Here is a 16,315-nt window from a genome sequence, read left to right on the forward strand (position 1 = left end):
CAAGTTTGTGCACATCTTTGACTATAGAAAAGTCCTGAAGAACGGTGCAGCCCTTTCTCCACAAGAAGACATTTGTCAGTAAAAGACACAGAACCACACATCACCTTAGCCAGTATGAAACTGAAACATCAACGCGCAGGAAGTTACCATGTTTACCCTCAGCTCCACACCAGGAGTCTTTCTTGCTTTTTTAATCTGAGTTTCTCATGCTGCAGTACTCAAGTTACTCACCATGTGCAGAGCTCCCCACCCCTGGAGAACCAGGTCCACTGCTCAGATCCAGCAGGTTCCAGCATTGCTCTCAAAATAAAACAATTTACATTTCATAAATGGAGAGTTCAAAGGATAAAAAAAACCAAACGCCACAGGCTCCGCAGAAGTCAAAAGTTAACATACAAAGATACAGCCCAGCTAGTGTGAAAGTTGTTCAAAATATGCAAATTGCAATTTACTGTTCGTGCCCACAGGACAGTGACACTGTAAAGGTAATTTTGCTAGCCTCGCAGCAACAGAAGAACTGATGAGACCATCTCAAGTCTGTAGTGCATATATATTTCTTCATGAGCATGCTTACTGGGAGAAAGGCATAATTTTCAGATCACACTTTGCCAAAGCATATGCCCAATTTGGGCTTTGTGCTAGCTCAAAGGAAGCCTTCACCGTTGGGAAAGACACTGCCTAAAGTGGCTCACGATACTGCAGCTGGCCTTCGGAGGTACAGATGTTACAACACCCAAAACAAGCTTATTTGAATGAGGAAGTTTAAGGTCAAGCAGCACAAGGAGTTAAGCAGGATGGCAGTCAGTATTTGTCCTCTGCCATCCTCCTGAACTAGTGTTTACATTCTCATAACTATTGGTACAAGCGCAGCATCTAAAGAAAGTATTTAATATTTCTGCTGAGGCTGTCCTCCCCTTTCCAGAACGGCACTGGGAGCAAAAAACACTGAAAACAGAAACCCAAGTGCAACTGCACTTATTGCCACTGACCAAGGCTATCTTAAGGAAAAATGGTGTCTCGAAAAAGCAACCTGAAGAGCAGTGTATTTGTTATTAAAAAGGGGCTGAAGCAGCTGCATATTGAACAGTTTATTTTAGGTCTTTTCCAGGCCTGGACAGATGACCTGGCCTCCCTGGAAGAGGGCTAGCAGACTTCCCTGCCATTTAATAACTGGTTTTGCTTGCTTGTTTTTCTTTTCAAAAGAGAATTTCTCTTCTTTAAATAGCTTTTTAAAAGTGTATATAGCAGCAGTATGGTACAGAGATGGGCATTTTTTTTTCCACAGTACACACAGGTTAGTATTGCCACTGAAAATATGCCTTAAACAAATGCCTTTAAAAAACAGCATTCGGTCTGTATTACTGATCAACCTGGAGTGTTCATAAACCTTTGCAAATCCAATACCCAGAATGTAAGTAATAAAACTGGAAAGTGTTAAATATCATTCCAGAACTGGAATTACAGTAGATCCCACATTCTCCCAATGCTGGCACTTCACTGGGCAGGTGCATGCTGCTCTATATACAGAAAAAAAACCAAGAGCAAACACGTTTTGTATTAAATATACATAAATAGCAGGACCGCGGACTGGAGAGCCATGCTTGCATAATACTGAGTCTGTGCTGGCAGAGTCCATATCCTTCGCCAAACACGGGGACGGGCAAGTCTTTCCGAGCCTGTCCACGGCATAGCTAGGGTTTATAGCAGGATCTGTCCCAAAGCCAGCACCTGCTGCGGGCGCAGGGACAACAGCCAGCACGCCGGGGAGGGGGAGTTCACAGCTTCTTAATTTTATCTTTGTTTTTCTGGAGTTTAGTGTGCACCACTTTGAGAGTAGTGAGGAAGTTCCCTAGGAAGAGCAGCAGAAACGTCAACGCCAACACAAAAACCTGAGAGGGGAGAAGGAGAAAAAAAAGGTGAGAGCCGAAGGTACTGCTTTGGCCACATTTAAGCGAGCTCTGAGGGGGCTTGGTTGGCAAGTCCAGGGATCCGTTAGCACACGAGGAGAGAAGATCGTAGCCAAATGTACACCCATGCATCCAGGTGTGTGGGTTAACAAGAAGTATATTTTTATCATGATCATTTAAGTAGCATTTACTGGTTTTTAACATTACAATATGGATTATATTCAACATTGCTGGACGCTACCAGACAGTAAAATCAAATCATTAAGTCCAATCTAATGGATTACCGTTATGCTACAAGCACTTTCATCCAACAGCAGTGGCACAGGCGTGGGGGAATGACACGTTTCTGTGGGAAGCTGTGTTCCTCCTGTTAAGCCAGTGAACAAAGTGAGCACACCAGCTACAGCAAGATCTGCCCAAAATAAAGACCATCAGATTATCTGCACCACTGCATGTGTGATGTGGTCCAATCTAGATCTACAGGAGCAGTTGTATAGCTGGAAAATGGATAGACATGTTTGATGGGTGACAGCAACTGAGAACACAAGTGGGAGGATCCCTGAAGTGGGGCAATAAAGCGGATAATATGTTTTTAAAGTGATTCACTGCCATCGTTTTTTTGTTGTATTTTTGTATGTGTAATCCATGGATCAGCCATAAAGAACCACCAGCAACTCAGCAGCCATTGCTGTTAAATGCCCGTATACATGAACAATATGGAGAGATATTTACCCACATGAATTTTCTTCCCCCTACCTCCTGGGCCTTTCAGTTCGTGTGGTCACCCGTAGGTGCAAGCTCCTCTACAGTAACTCACATTTATTTTGAGTTCTCTTGTATAGGCTCTGTGCCACAACATCCCAAGATATTCAGATGGGGTCAGATACCTAAATATCTTCAAGGATGTGGTTAAACACCCCCTCCTCCCGCTGCTCCATGCTTTTTCTGAGCAGAATCAACACCCACCTGCCATTCTTTGCACTCCTTATGCCTCGACAATCCAAAAAGCGTGATTGCATTATATAGCTGCCAGAACTAAAGAGGGAAAAAAAAAAAGCAATTTCATTACTAGCAAAAAAATAAAAACCCCACACCTTAGAAACATTTGCCATGGGTACACGTGATCCAAAGCACCTTTTTACAGTGCTGCAACCACAGTGGCAGACCCTCCCAAGGCCCCACGCCACAGAGGGAGGAACAGGATTGCCTGACTTACATGCCCGAAGAACAAGAAGGGAAGGAGAAACGTCAGCCCTCGCCACATCCAGGACTGAAATCCTTCTGGAAAAGGTTAACAGAAGAGGCAGAGAGTGAGCACAGAAGAGCCAGGACCAGAGCTGCAGCCCTCCCCACCCAGACCACCCCATAAGGGCTATTCCCATCCTGCTCTGCAATAACCAACCAATTTAAAGTATGTACTTGAAGGTGGGATAGTGGGAGGAGGATGAAGATGGGGATGACCAAAACCTCCATCTTAACCCTCTCAAGAGCTGACAGAGATCAGAGCCCTCTGCTCCTGACCCACAGGACTGGAGGAGGGGGATAAAAGCCTCACTCCCTTTCCTGCCATAGGACACGGGCAGCAGGGCAGTGGGGTGGCAGCTCTTGCAAAGCTCGCTCTCGGAAGGCCACGCAGCCCTCTCCCTAACACTGCATCTAAAACCTGTGCAAAAACTTTGCAAACCAAGTATTGCAGAAAACCTCACCTACTGTAAGGTCCAAGTGGTTTCTCTCCCCCAAAGCACGGAGTCTATAAAGGCAGCCCCTTTGATAATAATACTGTAGGAACTGAACGCAACCTGGAGAAGGAGAGAGAAAACATCACTGCATTGGCTATTCAGAAGTATGATAAACGTAAAAAACTATTTTAATAATGTTTAGTCCAACAGCATTTAATTATTGTCTATATTTGTGCATTGTATATTAGCATGGTATGGTTTATATTTGTACATAATATAAACATTTATACATTAATATAAACCATGGTATGGTTTATATTAATACTCCAGTATTTACCAAGCAGACGTGTTTTCTTCTAAGCAGGTAAGATACAAAACTATTTTATCCCGTGAATTAGCAAGGTAAGATATACTCACTCTGAAATATTGAAAATGCTAAAAATTGACTGCGAAACATTTGATACATGAGTCCATCTGGCCTGAAAGCAAAATACAAAGGAGGTCTATTTATTTCATAAAAAGCACATGATGCAGTGCCCTTCCCCTCCACTGCCAAGCTGGATCCCATTAGCAAGCGAAGCAAGCAGCTGGTACCCAGCCTGCTCCACCCGGTCAGGAGCCCAGAGGGTGCTACAGCTGCACATCACAACTCTGGCATATAGAAAATGCTGTAATTGATTAGGTTTCCCCTCTGAAATGTGTATGAATGCTGCCCCCTCTTACTCATTTGCTTATCACAGTTTTCTCTAGGCAGCAATCAAAGCCATTCAGCAGTGTCTGCATCAAGAATCCACACGGTGGAGCAGGGGGTGGTTGTGCTCCTTATCCTGAGGGTAGTTCAGGACAGACAGAGGGCAGGGGACCTTCTGCTCCAGCCACTATGTCATCCCCTTACAGATTCAGGAGCAGAAACATTTGTTGTTTTAAAACTTTTTAATTATTAACTAATCAGTTAATGCCAAAGTTGACAAAGGTTGCACAGGGGCTGTACACGGGATGCATCGCTGCGTTGTTTGACCAACGTCACCACCCATTGGAAAGTAACTTGCATTTTTGGCTTTATACTCGGTTTGTAATCTGGGTTCAGTAAAGGCACCAAACAGATTCATTTTGTGGTGTCCTCCCTCTAAAGCAAAGCGCTGCTTGTTTGCTTAGTTACACAGAGACAGAAATCAGGAGACTTGCAGAGATTTTGCTACCATCAGCACAACTACAGCTTAGGTTTGGGTTTCTTTTTTTTAAATCAGCAATGTAAATACGAACTTGCAGTGATGCATTTATCACTGAAAACATCTGTAACGTCAGACAAATAAAGTCTGACGTTCGCCACATGCCCATGTGGCCACAGCTTCATGGTCACACTGGATTTAAATGCTTAGATGATGCAAACACTTTGCAACAGGCTCGAAGCACCTCGAGCAGGCAAGAGCGGACTCACCATGTTAACATTACTCCAGACAGGAACGTGGAGACATAGTGATGAGACACCCACCAGCCTTTGATCCTGAACAGAAAAAACACAGCAGTTAGACGAGAAACGTGGATTTTAGCATTATAAGTCTGGCTTTAAAGACAAAAAAAAAAAAAAAGATCCTGACTTGGGGGAGGAGGGGGGCAGGGAAGAAAAAAGATGGCTCAACTCAAGCAAAAGGGGTGGTGTGGAGCACTGTCCTGACAATACGGCTTAGCTGGGTCACGAATCCACAACTGCTGGAGGGAGGCTCAGGACCAGGGCACATCTCGCATGCTCCCATGAGCTCTCCAGCACAGCGAGAAGCAGCAGTCCCTCAGCACGAGGTACCACAGTGACTAATGGTGCACAAGTTTCAGCCCACACACCTTCTTTTTTTCTTCCCGTGCCATGCAAATAAGTGACATTTCCAAGTCCTTCCTATGAGGTGGCTGTTTCTTTCAGACAAATGGTGCAGAAAGCTCAGAAAATTACAGTAAAGCGAGCAAAGGCTGTAGGTGAGGCAGAATCAAGAAGTGAAGAGCTGCGCCAGGGACAGCGCTGCTTTGGAAACTAAGCCAACATGATGGGTCAATTTGGGGCATTTCCAACCGAAGGTGTGTGACCTCTAACACAAGACAGCACCAAGCCACTGTGACCCACCTCCGTAGATGCAGCGAGCTCAAGCTCAGAGGTTTCTCTGCTGGCCTTGGGCATACAACTTTACGTCCCCATGCTTGTTTTTTTCCTCTTTGTCTCTGGCCCCACAGCGATCCACCCCTCTCTGGAAAGCACCCCAAAACAAGACATCCTGCCCGCAGCAGCCCTGAGGACAGCCATGCTTGGAGAAGGGACTGCTTCATCCCTGCTGCCCACGCTGGGAACTGTGCCCTCAAGCAGCTCCCAGAAATCAGCACATTTTTAAGATTTTGCCCGCAGGCAAAGCAGGAGGGCCCTGATTTTCCCACTGCACACGCCACACTGCTGTCTGCCTCCAGGCACAAAGCCCTCTTGCATCGGGAGTGGGGACCACAAGCATCCTGCTGGCAATGCGAGACAAGGCTCCCAGAAATGCTCCCTCCCATCCCCATTTGGAGGCGCACATGGAAGCAACTGGCTTCAGAGAGGGAAGAGACTGTCTGAAACTGCTCCCAGCTGATCATTAGGCATTGCCACTTAATTAGGACAACACTAACTCCTGCCACTAACACAAATGCTGGTCTGCCCCTGTACAAGCACCACTACAAAGGAGTGTACAAGTTCTCTGTGCAGTATTCGGAGCAGGAACGAGTGCATGAAGCTGGGCTAACGCGATGCTGGCTGCACGCAAGGTAGCAAACAAGACACATTAGAAGCCCAATTAATTAATGCAATGGGGAGCTGCAAATGTTGCAGCAGCAGCAGCCGCCACTCACCCAGCTGCAAACTGACATGCAGACTCATGCCTGGGAAGAGACACGGTAATTGCTGCGGTTTCCCTGTGCCAGCCTATCTGGATGATGAAAACCAGGGACAGGCAACCATCAGGTTATTGCTAAAATCTAACACCAGACTCCAGGTTAAGTTACACAAGTGCAAACTCGAGCAACTTCTCGACCTAGACCTAATGGAGATGCTCCAGGAGCAATTCACCAACAGGACCTCACCACCCCACCTTAGGATACTAAAGGTGCCATAAAGAAACAAGGGCTTGGAGTAAAGATCATATTTCAGTTAACTTTTCCCACGGTTTTACTTGTGTTTCCAGCCCTTCAATTATCTCCTAACCGCCAACTTCCCCTCGACAGGACTCTAATTTAGTCAAATGCTTCAGGAGACACAGCAGTGACCCACGGGGCGACCATACTAACCACAGGGCGTAGAGCCTGTACCTCGGGTTGGTCCTTTCACCAAAAAACACACACACACTTATACTCCAGACCACATCTACAACTAACCCGCAGCTACCAAGAACATCCAACACTTTGGAAAAAGAGCTTATGGACTTCTAGGAACCGCACCTTCTCCTCCCTCCCCAAACCTCAGGTGGCCACATCTGCCCTTGGAAGCCACCAGGGAGAGCAACAGAGACAACAGATCCTGCAGAGAGGCATGAGCATCTCAGATTTCCTGGGCTTCAGTGCAAAACTGAATCCCCTTTTGTTGCTTGTTTTTCTTTTAAGGACATTCATGCTTTAAATAGTTTTTGCAGATGGCACAGTACCTTGATCCATTGCTAATGAGAATGCTTTCCCGTATCGTCAGCGTGCAATAATACCACACTAACAGAAAGTTAAACACTTCATCTGTCACCCTGTTAAATAGAAAAAACACACAGTAAAAAAACCCCTGTTAATTATAAAGACACATTAAAAAAAAAAAACCAACCTATTTTTCATCCCCCGCCCAAGTGAGTCACAGACACGAAACCCCAGTCCCAAACATCTCTAATCCACATGCAGAGCCGCAAGCATTGGCAGCACCGCTGGGCTCAGAGTCCTTTCCTCCGGGAAGTGCCCCGTGATATAACACTGCAGATCTTGAGCCGATAAGCAGGTACGCAGAGATGACATTAATTCCTTCTGAAGGAGAGAAAGCACCATGGAAGCAGCGGATGATCCAATTTAGAGAGGCATTTCCAGGCTAATTCAGTGAGGAGATTCCATGAGATCTATATAAATCCAATCAACTAAAAGAGCAGAAGAGCGTTACACTCCGGGGGGGGGAAGCCTTCATTTTGCCTTTTGCAAACCCCTGAAGCCAAGGGGATTCGGGGCAGCCTCTGTATATGGCAGCATTGTTCTTTGAGACGATCCTGCATTCACCCCAGACCCAGAGAAACCTCAGTGGAAGTGCCCAGCTCCAACACCTTCCTGTTTTTTAAGCAAAACTGAAAAGTGGAAGCTTGTTGGTGCTCAGATACTTTATCACGACCTAGAGATAACATTTCAGGTCTGATCATTTCACGCAAATCATCTCTTGTTGCATTTGCAACCCCAGAGCTGCAGCATGGTGCTAGTCCCTGCCTGGGACAACCCATGAGCAAAACCAACTGCTTGTTCCCAAGCACAGCCTGATGCCCGGAAAACAACAGGTCAGGAAACATGATGTGGGACTTCTCAGTTATAAGAGACTCCAAAAAAAGTTAAACAAGGAAAAGCAAGTAGCTACAATACAGGTCCTGCCAGTGTTGAAGAAGAGGTGCAGAAGCTGTCCTGTTGTCCAACTGCTTGAAGCTTAAACACTGCCAGAGCCCATCTCACCATCCTTAACAGATCAGTTAGTTCAAACCCAGCACGTTTTTATTCAAAATACTTTATTAGAAGTAAAAATGCAGCTTGCCTGTAGTGGAGAATAAACCTGCAGGTGACGGCCCCAAGTAACAAGATTATTGTCAGATAAAGTTTGAACTTCTCATACTCGTCCTTGTAGGCAAACCTGGAAGAGAACAACCACTGTTTATGGACACAAACGGGTGTTTACTGGAATGTGGCTTCACTTTTTTCAAACCAGATACAAATCCACATGCCAGGCCCAGAGAGAGAGGTTTTGTTTGAAACATTTAGAAAACCAGCAGACAGCGGTGAAAGGCAGCGTTCTGCCCGCAGGGTCTGTCTAGGCTGCACAGCCATTACACTGCAAGACAACAGCTTAAGTCCATAACAGCTGGTTTCTGGGTTGGCATGATAAAATTCAAAAAAAAAAAAGGGCAAAAAACCAAAACCACAGAAAACACCTCAATTTTCTGGAGCACTGTATGCCTAGAAGTCGCAATACCATTTTTCATTGCAAAATAAACCCCTTACAATTAAGGCAACAGGCTGAGCTGGGCTTAAAAGCAAGTGATGGACAGAATCCATCAGAGCTACACGAAGCATTAGCTTGGCCCTATGTCATGGTCCGACTTGCCCACCCTCAACATTTCATCTTTTATCAGACCTAAGAGAAACCGATTCCCGTCTCCGGACTTCAGTCCATATCCACAGCTGGCCCCAGAGAAACCCAAATTCACACACGCAGAAACGCTCACTTACTTTGCTTGGTTACTCAGGAGAGTTACATTCACATTTCCCAGCACCAGATTTAAGTACAAGCTGGAAGACAAAAAACAAGAGCAGACCCAAGTAAGTCATTTTATTTGAACACTGCAGGATGACCCAGATCGGAGCTGAAGGGACCGGCAAATCTGCCAAAGCCACGTTTGCTGTAGGTTTTTAATTAAGGCAAACTGGAGAGATAGACTACAGAAGAGGATTTAAATGTGGAGAGATTGGTCAGCATTTCCAAGAAGTTAGAGAAAAGCTTGATTTTCCGGATCCCTTTTCTGTGCTATAGTCTAAGGGCGAGATATGTAGTGTACACTGTCCAAAACCAAAAATAACGGGGAGAAATTGGAAGAAAAGTTTCTGATAGAAAGTTCTGAGGGGCTGCATGGTGCTGCAGCCCTTGACAACTGAAAGAAATCTGTCCTAGCAACCCTGCTTGAAGCAAAGTATAAATTTTAAGTTGGCTGAAAACACTATTTAAAAAAAAAAAAAAGAGAGAAAATTCTTGTGCTAATTTAGTCTTAAAAAAATTAGCACAGGAAAACATCAGTGTGAGACAGTGAATTGCACAATCTCTCGCCAATGCAGGGTTACTTTTCTTTTAACAAGAAAACCTGCACTGCCTACACGCAGTACATTTATATACACCTCCAGCTAACAAATTCTGTGTACAACTGACACAGCAGCTCAGCAAGAGATTTATGACTAATCCAGTTTTACATGTATTTCTTCAACACGCACATTATCCTTCAGGAACAACACCACTGCGAACACTTAAGAAAATCAGGCTTCCCGGAGCGCACGCCTCCCCAGCAAAGCACGTACCCATTCTTCTTCGGCAAGTAGGCCTCCATGTCGAAGAAGGCATTCTGCCTCTCCTTGATCTGGGTGCTGATCTCCTGAATGAGAGCAAACTCTTCAGGACTCGCTCTGGGCTTGCACCTGTATGAACACAGAAACAAGATATTCCTGTTCATGTTTTTACCTCCTTTGTATTTAAAGGAAGATAATGTTGTAGTAAAATCCATGCTGTTAAGAAGCTAACTGTGTGAGGTGATGCCATTGTGCACTTTGCTCCTGTATTTCTGCAGCACTATTTGGCTTACCATGATTTTATTTCACTGTCTGGTTTATGCCGTTGTAGGTTATTTCAACCAGCTCGTTTATAAATCAGCTTCTCTTTTCATCTCAGCTCAGTGACAGGATCCCGTACTTCTTCCCTAGCAGAGCACTTAGGGAACATTGTGCTTTTTTGCAGGAACTCCTTCCACTTCGGGAACTTTGTGCACGGTTTCAGACACTGCCCTTTGCAGAGGCTGCAGCTCTTCAGGCATGAAATATTTCAGGATGTAACAAAACACACAGCTGACGATTTACTGACAAACTGCAGTTTTACCAATTAATGTAAAACAGAGAGCAGAGCACAGCGGCGTTAGCAACCCCTGCTGTTGGAGGTGGTGCTTTCAGACCTGCACACAAGGAATTTAGCCCGTGGTTCCCAGGGATCAGCCCAGCAGCCAAAGACAGTTCTCTCCTGTAAATCCACCCAGGAGCAAGATATACCTTCAGGTTCAAGGATTGATGCTGCTCTTCCAGCACGGCTTACGGAGCAAAGCTTTGCTCACCTAGCAAAACACATAGACCAAAAGCTGTATGGTCCTGCAGCGTATGGCACATACTGCAAGGATGCAAACCCACACAGGCTCCCTCAAAGATCTTCTTTATTTGCAGGACTCCATCTCTCATAGGGTTACGAACATTTTACCTGGCTGTGACAGATGGAGGTGACTCAAGAATAACATGGAGCAAAATTAGCACCATGACACAGATTGCATTTAAAATGCTAAAAATCCAAACATTTCAGCCCTTTGGGAATGAGCAACATCCCATCCCTGCCTCCTCCACCCTCCAGGTCTCCCGTTACCGTTGCAGGCTGTGCTTCAGATCCCTTAGTGTCTTCTTCTGCCGGTGTATGGAGCTGCTGCAGGCTGTCTGCAAACTGGTGACTTCTTCCAGTTTCTGCCTGTAAACTTTGTGTGTTTCCTGCAGGAGAAAAGGAGATGATTGGTAGGAAGAGCCCTGCTAGGTTACACACTGCATTTGGTCCTCACCTCTGAAGGAAGCAAGCAAAATCCTGGTTTTTTGGGAGTCAACAGGCACCCCTGCAAACAAGCAAGGAGGGGGCGATGCTGAACCAGCATGGATCCTGGAGTACTGTGTCCAGCTCTGGAGCCCTCAGCACAGGAAAGCGGGTCCAGAGGAGGGCCACAAAAACGATCAGAGGGATGGAACACCTCTCCTATGAAGAAAGGCTGAGAGAGTTGAGATTATTCAGCCTGGAGAAGAGAAGGCCTTATAAGGCCTTCTCCCAATAAGGGAGACCTTATTGCAGCCTTTCAGTACTTAACGGAGGCTTATAAGAAGGATGGGGACAAACTTTTTAGCAGGGCCTGTTGCGATAGGTCAAGGGGTAATGGTTTTAAACTAAAAGAGGGTAGATTTAGACTAGATATAAGGAAGACTTTTTTTACAATGAGGGTGGTGAAACACTGGAACAGGTTGCCCAGAGAGGTGGTAGATGCCCCATCCCTGGAAGTGTTGAAGGTCAGGTTGGACAGGGCTCTGAGCAACCTGGTCTGGTTGAAGATGTCCCTACTCATGGCAGGGGGGTTGGACTAGGTGACCTTTAAGGGTCCCTTCCAACCCAAACTATTCTATGATTCTATCCAACACAGTTTAAATGGACGCTAATGAAATTCCTGCAAAAGGAAGAGATCCTCTCTACACGCATCTCATTTCCTCTTTCTAACAAGCTTTCCCACTCAGGAGCTCCTCATTCCTGTCCCACCCTGTAACGAGGCCCCTAATCCTCCATTTGATCCCAATCTGTCCCCATCAAATGGGTGGTTAAATCATAGAGCAGGAACTCTGATTTCACAGCCAGATTAAATCTGGGGAAAAAAGAAGAAAGATGAGGATCTGGGACACACACACACACAAAAAAAAAAAACCAGCCACAAATCCACACCTGGGGTTTTAGACGCCTCCTGGCCACCACTGCCATCTCAACCCCATATATGTTCAAGCAACCTACTGCCCCATACTCTAGTTTAAGAGCTTAACCCATCCCCTCCCTGCGGCATTAGAAGCTCCTTGAGAGGAACTTCTTTATCACAGCTCATTGATCCTCTGCAGCCCTGAATTAGTGTTTGACTGGCTGTAACGAGGACATGCTAACCAACTGCAAGCCCACTGAGAGGTGCCTCTGCTTGGGAATAAACATGCTCTGCTTTTCTGCCCTTCGCAGTGATTTCACCGCCTTCCCAAGTGCAGGGAGACCTCAGAAAGGGCTAAGCAGACACCAAGCGATGCCCTCCGAGCAAATTTTAAGATCTATAATAACTTGCAAAACAAAGTTTGCAGAGTTAGTGCCAAGAGAAGGTACAAGTTAAATGGTTATTTGCACGGCTGCTTTATCTACCATTACCACCAGTTTTCCCAGAGCATAAACATGGTGGTAAAACCATACAAAACAAATCTTTGCTTTTCTCCTCATTAGGACCTGGCTGTTAGCTGTTCGTTATTTACAGGAGCAATCCAAAACAAGCTCCAGTATCCAATTTAAAAAACTTCATAACCAAACTAACCATGTCCAGGCACAGCAGCTCTCATTGTTTCAGGACTGGTTTGGCTTTTCTTAGCACGAGGAGGACTTCAGGGCTTGCTGGATCGCACAGTAACTCCTTCTGCTTCTCTAGATATCACACAACAACGTCTTTTAAAAGGCTGGTTCAAAGGATGTAAGAAGCTCTTTGCCAAAAAAAGTGTTCAAGTATTTATCGGAAACACAAACAGGCAAGTTGAGAGCTGATAAATTCTACTGCTAGCCAGAAACATCAGGATAATGATTTAAAAATGACACTGGCATTTAGAAGAATGTAACATTTGCTAGAAGCGAAGTTATTTATTCATCAAGAGAGGTGATTGCTTACAAAGGGGACCCACCGGCAGCACAGGGAGCTCAGCACTGCCTTTACATTAATACCTATAATCCACAGGCCAAATACCTGCCCGGAGGGTCGGGTTTGGCCACAGCTCTCTCACTCCACATAAGAAACAACACATACCGAAAAACAAAGGACCCACGCACCAGGGAGAAGAGTATTTTTGCCCTAGTTGAAGAGCTCCCAGCGGAGACGTCAGAGTTGTCTCTGCACCCAAGTTTACAAGATGTACAGTGCCAGGGCCGTGACTGCCCAGTTTGCAAGTGGAAATCACTGCCCAATTTGCCCGCAGACTAAGGGCAGGCAGCAGTCCAGCACGGCAGCCCTGCGCTGCAACCGCTTTACACTTTCTGTAAGTACCCCAAAGCCTATTTTCCGTTGGACTCGCAACAGCCCTGCTTGTGGTCAGCACTTGTTCATTTGCAGGACTTAAGCCACATTCATGGGGAGCCCTTGCAGGGCTTTTTCCTAATCAAAATCTGGTTTACATGTTCATATGCAAGGTTTAATTAAGAAGTTGTTGCAGGGCAACTTGCATTTTCCTACGGCATAGAAGACCACGGATGTGCCACGGCCAGGGGAGGGAAGGTAAGAATCTGTGGGGGTTCCTGCTCCAAAACTGCAATGCCCCACAGCTCTGAGCTCTCCATCTCAGGCTGCTGCTCCAGAGACGAGGCACCACCCTGGCAACCCCAATTACAAAAAGCCACAGATATGCCTGATTAAAAGCGCTTTGCAAACCTGGATGTCCCCCAGCCCCCTCTCACGGCTGGTCCCTGCTGCCCCGAGGGGATGCTCAGTGCTGCTGCGCAGCAGGATCAGCCCCTTTGAAGCCCCTCAAGTCGGAGCTCCCCAAACACAAGTGTAGCCCCAAATGCCCCGTGCCAGCCACCCAGCACGTCAGGGCAGGAGCTACAACCAGAGTCCAAGGTCCTCCTCTGCAGGAGAAGGAAGACACAGCCCCTGACCCAGAACTTACAACACAAGTGTAAAATACGAGACAGGGCAGGAGTGCACTGAAACAGAGATCATTTTGCTCCATGGGGCCAGCACTGCCCTCAACACACAAAGAATCTGCCCACCATCAATTTTTTTTCCCTACTGGCATTGCACAAGAGACCCTTTTAGTGGATGCGACCAAAGTACCTTGGAAAACACCAATGGGGAGCTCCTTCCAAATGCGAGCAGCAGCTCCCACGTGGCCCCGGACCAGCATTTCCAGCCCAAGATGAGTCAGGCCAGCAAAAAAGGGCCCTGAGGGGGGTGATGCAGGCGTGGACGAGGTCAGGCTGCTGCCAGGAAAACCACACTGCTCAAGAGCAAGAGATGCTGCAAGTGTGTCCAAAAAGCCACGTGCAAGCACAAGCATGAGAGTGGACACCGACATCAAAGTACTTTCTTACTAAACAGTTGGGATTCTTACTCCACGCATCAAGGTTTGACTTGAATCCAGTTGGGGAGTACAGAACCTTCCTGCAAAGCACACTGAAGCATGACCAGCACCTCATGGAGCTGGAGCAGAGTCACATCCTCAGGACAGCGCCGTGTTCCCCTCTTCTGCAACGCCGCCTTCAGATATAAACTCTGCTTGTGAGCCCTGAAGCTCTCAGATAATGGATGTTATTCCAACTTTTCACCTCTACAGTACTAACCACTGGGCAATGATACCTCATGCCACCAGCAGCTGCCACCACATCTAGAAGCATTTCTACTTTCCTTTTATGGCTGGGGAAACCAAGGCAGGGACAAGTCATTGACATTTTGCTGTGGTTTAGGTCAGACTTAAGCAGCATGGTCGGCAAGGCGGCTGGTTGGTGCACACAGCAAACAAGCGATCAACAAAATCACGCCAGCTGGTCCCCCCCCAACGCCCAACCACCACCTTTCCTTCTGTTAACAAGCCTACAACCTGAACTGACTTTTAATTAAGACAACAAGCTAAATCTGGAAATCGCACTTTTTTTGCAGTGCACGTTCTGTTTAACAGTCTAAAAGAGGCTAACAGCCACGCAGAGCAAGAACAGCCAGTCGTGTTTTAAAACTGGCCGAAAGATTTAAAGCACGTGTATAGGTGCAGCATTGACGACATGCCGGGAAGGGAAGGTTTCTGGCGGTAAAAGCATTTTGCAGAAACAGTTCTCAGTCCCTACTCCAAGGTCTTTCTGTCCCCCAGCGTGCTTTTGCAAGATGGAAAAACAGCACTTGACCCCCTTGTATCCCACCAGAGGAAATTAAACTCCGGCCAGGCGATGCTCGCAGTACAGGCGTTACCTGCGTCGCTGCTCGTGCCGTGCTACGGGCGCGCAAAAACGCCAGGTCTCCCTTCCCCACCCTTGCTCCAGCAGTGGGAACCGCAGCACCGCGTCCCCTCGGGCACCTCATCAGACGTACCCGCAGCCATAGTTTGGTCTGGGATGTCCCGTGTGCACGTAGCACCTGCCTGGGGATACCGGGGCACAGCGGTATTTCTGGGGTGCTGTGCAAGGACGCGCATCCGTGCAGAGCCGTGCTTCGTGCATGCACCCCGGGCCTGCGGCGAAGGCGTCGTGCACGCGTGGCCTTGTCGCGCGCAGCCCACCCGGGGGCCTCTCCTGGGCGCAGCGAGGAGGGGGTGAGCCTTTCCGCACCCCTGGAAGCTCCTTGCTGAGGCTGCCCCAAGGCGGGGGCCTCCCGGGGAAGGGGTCAGCGGTGGGGACCCCGGGGGTTCGCACCCCGCGCTGCCGGCCCCGCTCCCGCAGGGCCCCCTCCCAGCCTGCGGCAGCGCGCAGGGAGAGGGAGTCCTGGGGGCGAGCCCGGCGCCGCCCCCCGCCCCGTGCAGCGCCGCGCAAAGCGATGCAAAGCAAAGCCGGGGGAGGCAGCGCGGGGCAGGGCGAGAGAAGGAGCGGACGCGAAGCCGGGCAGCACCGCACCGGCGCGGAGCCCCGCCGCCGCCCCCCCGCCTCACCTGGAGCTGCCGGAACTCCTCCTCCAGCTCCCGCCACTCGCCCCGGCACCGCTCCAGTTGCACCCTCATGGCGCGGTGCAGCGCACCCGGCGGCGCGAGCTCTGCCGGCGGCGGCGGCGGCGCGAGCCCGCACCCGGGCCCGGGGGCCACGTGCGCCCCTGACGTCATCGCGCGGGGCTGGGCGCGGCGCCGTAGCGGCGCGCGCCACACGCCGCCCCGCCCCGTCCCCCGCCCGCCTGAGGCGAGGCCGCTCCTCAGCCGGCGCCGCTCCTCAGCCGGCGCCGCCCGCCCAGCCCCGGTCACCGC

General features: G+C 48.2%; 1 protein-coding gene across 3 annotated transcripts; it reads right to left on the reverse strand.

The window, feature by feature from the left end:
* Window positions 1-1,012: 1,012 nt before the first annotated feature.
* Window positions 1,013-16,168, reverse strand: TMEM120B (transmembrane protein 120B). 3 transcript variants are annotated; one of them, XM_072880112.1, is made up of 13 exons: window positions 16,010-16,168; window positions 10,986-11,104; window positions 9,887-10,003; window positions 9,050-9,109; window positions 8,358-8,453; window positions 7,240-7,329; window positions 5,025-5,090; window positions 4,004-4,065; window positions 3,614-3,706; window positions 3,124-3,188; window positions 2,874-2,942; window positions 2,192-2,274; window positions 1,757-1,889 (listed from the first exon to the last, which is right to left on the reverse strand). In XM_072880112.1, the coding sequence occupies exons 1-12, from the start codon at window positions 16,076-16,078 to the stop codon at window positions 2,194-2,196; spliced, it is 987 nt and encodes a 328-aa protein (XP_072736213.1). In that variant the 5' UTR covers window positions 16,079-16,168; the 3' UTR covers window positions 1,757-1,889; window positions 2,192-2,193. The 3 variants fall into 3 exon arrangements, with proteins under 3 accessions (XP_072736214.1, XP_072736212.1, XP_072736213.1); XM_072880113.1 differs by lacking the exon at window positions 2,192-2,274 and having other exon boundaries at window positions 1,013-1,889; window positions 2,870-2,942; XM_072880111.1 differs by lacking the exon at window positions 2,192-2,274 and having other exon boundaries at window positions 1,028-1,889.
* Window positions 16,169-16,315: the final 147 nt, after the last annotated feature.

Source organism: Ciconia boyciana, chromosome 15, assembly GCF_034638445.1.
Source record: "Ciconia boyciana chromosome 15, ASM3463844v1, whole genome shotgun sequence".
Classification (NCBI taxonomy): domain Eukaryota; kingdom Metazoa; phylum Chordata; class Aves; order Ciconiiformes; family Ciconiidae; genus Ciconia; species Ciconia boyciana.

What these genes read in the sequence shown, in the direction of transcription:
- TMEM120B (XM_072880111.1), bottom strand. Translation starts at nt 16,078, where the DNA reads ATGAGGGTGCAACTGGAGCGGTGCCGGGGCGAGTGGCGGGAGCTGGAG. An exon ending in AGGAGTTCCGGCAGCTCCAG is followed by an intron (nt 11,105 to 16,009) that starts GTGAGGCGGGGG and finishes TTTCTCCTGCAG; the next exon opens with GAAACACACAAAGTTTACAG. An exon ending in CCTTCTTGTTCTTCGGGCAT is followed by an intron (nt 2,943 to 3,123) that starts GTAAGTCAGGCA and finishes TTCCCTCTTTAG; the next exon opens with TTCTGGCAGCTATATAATGC.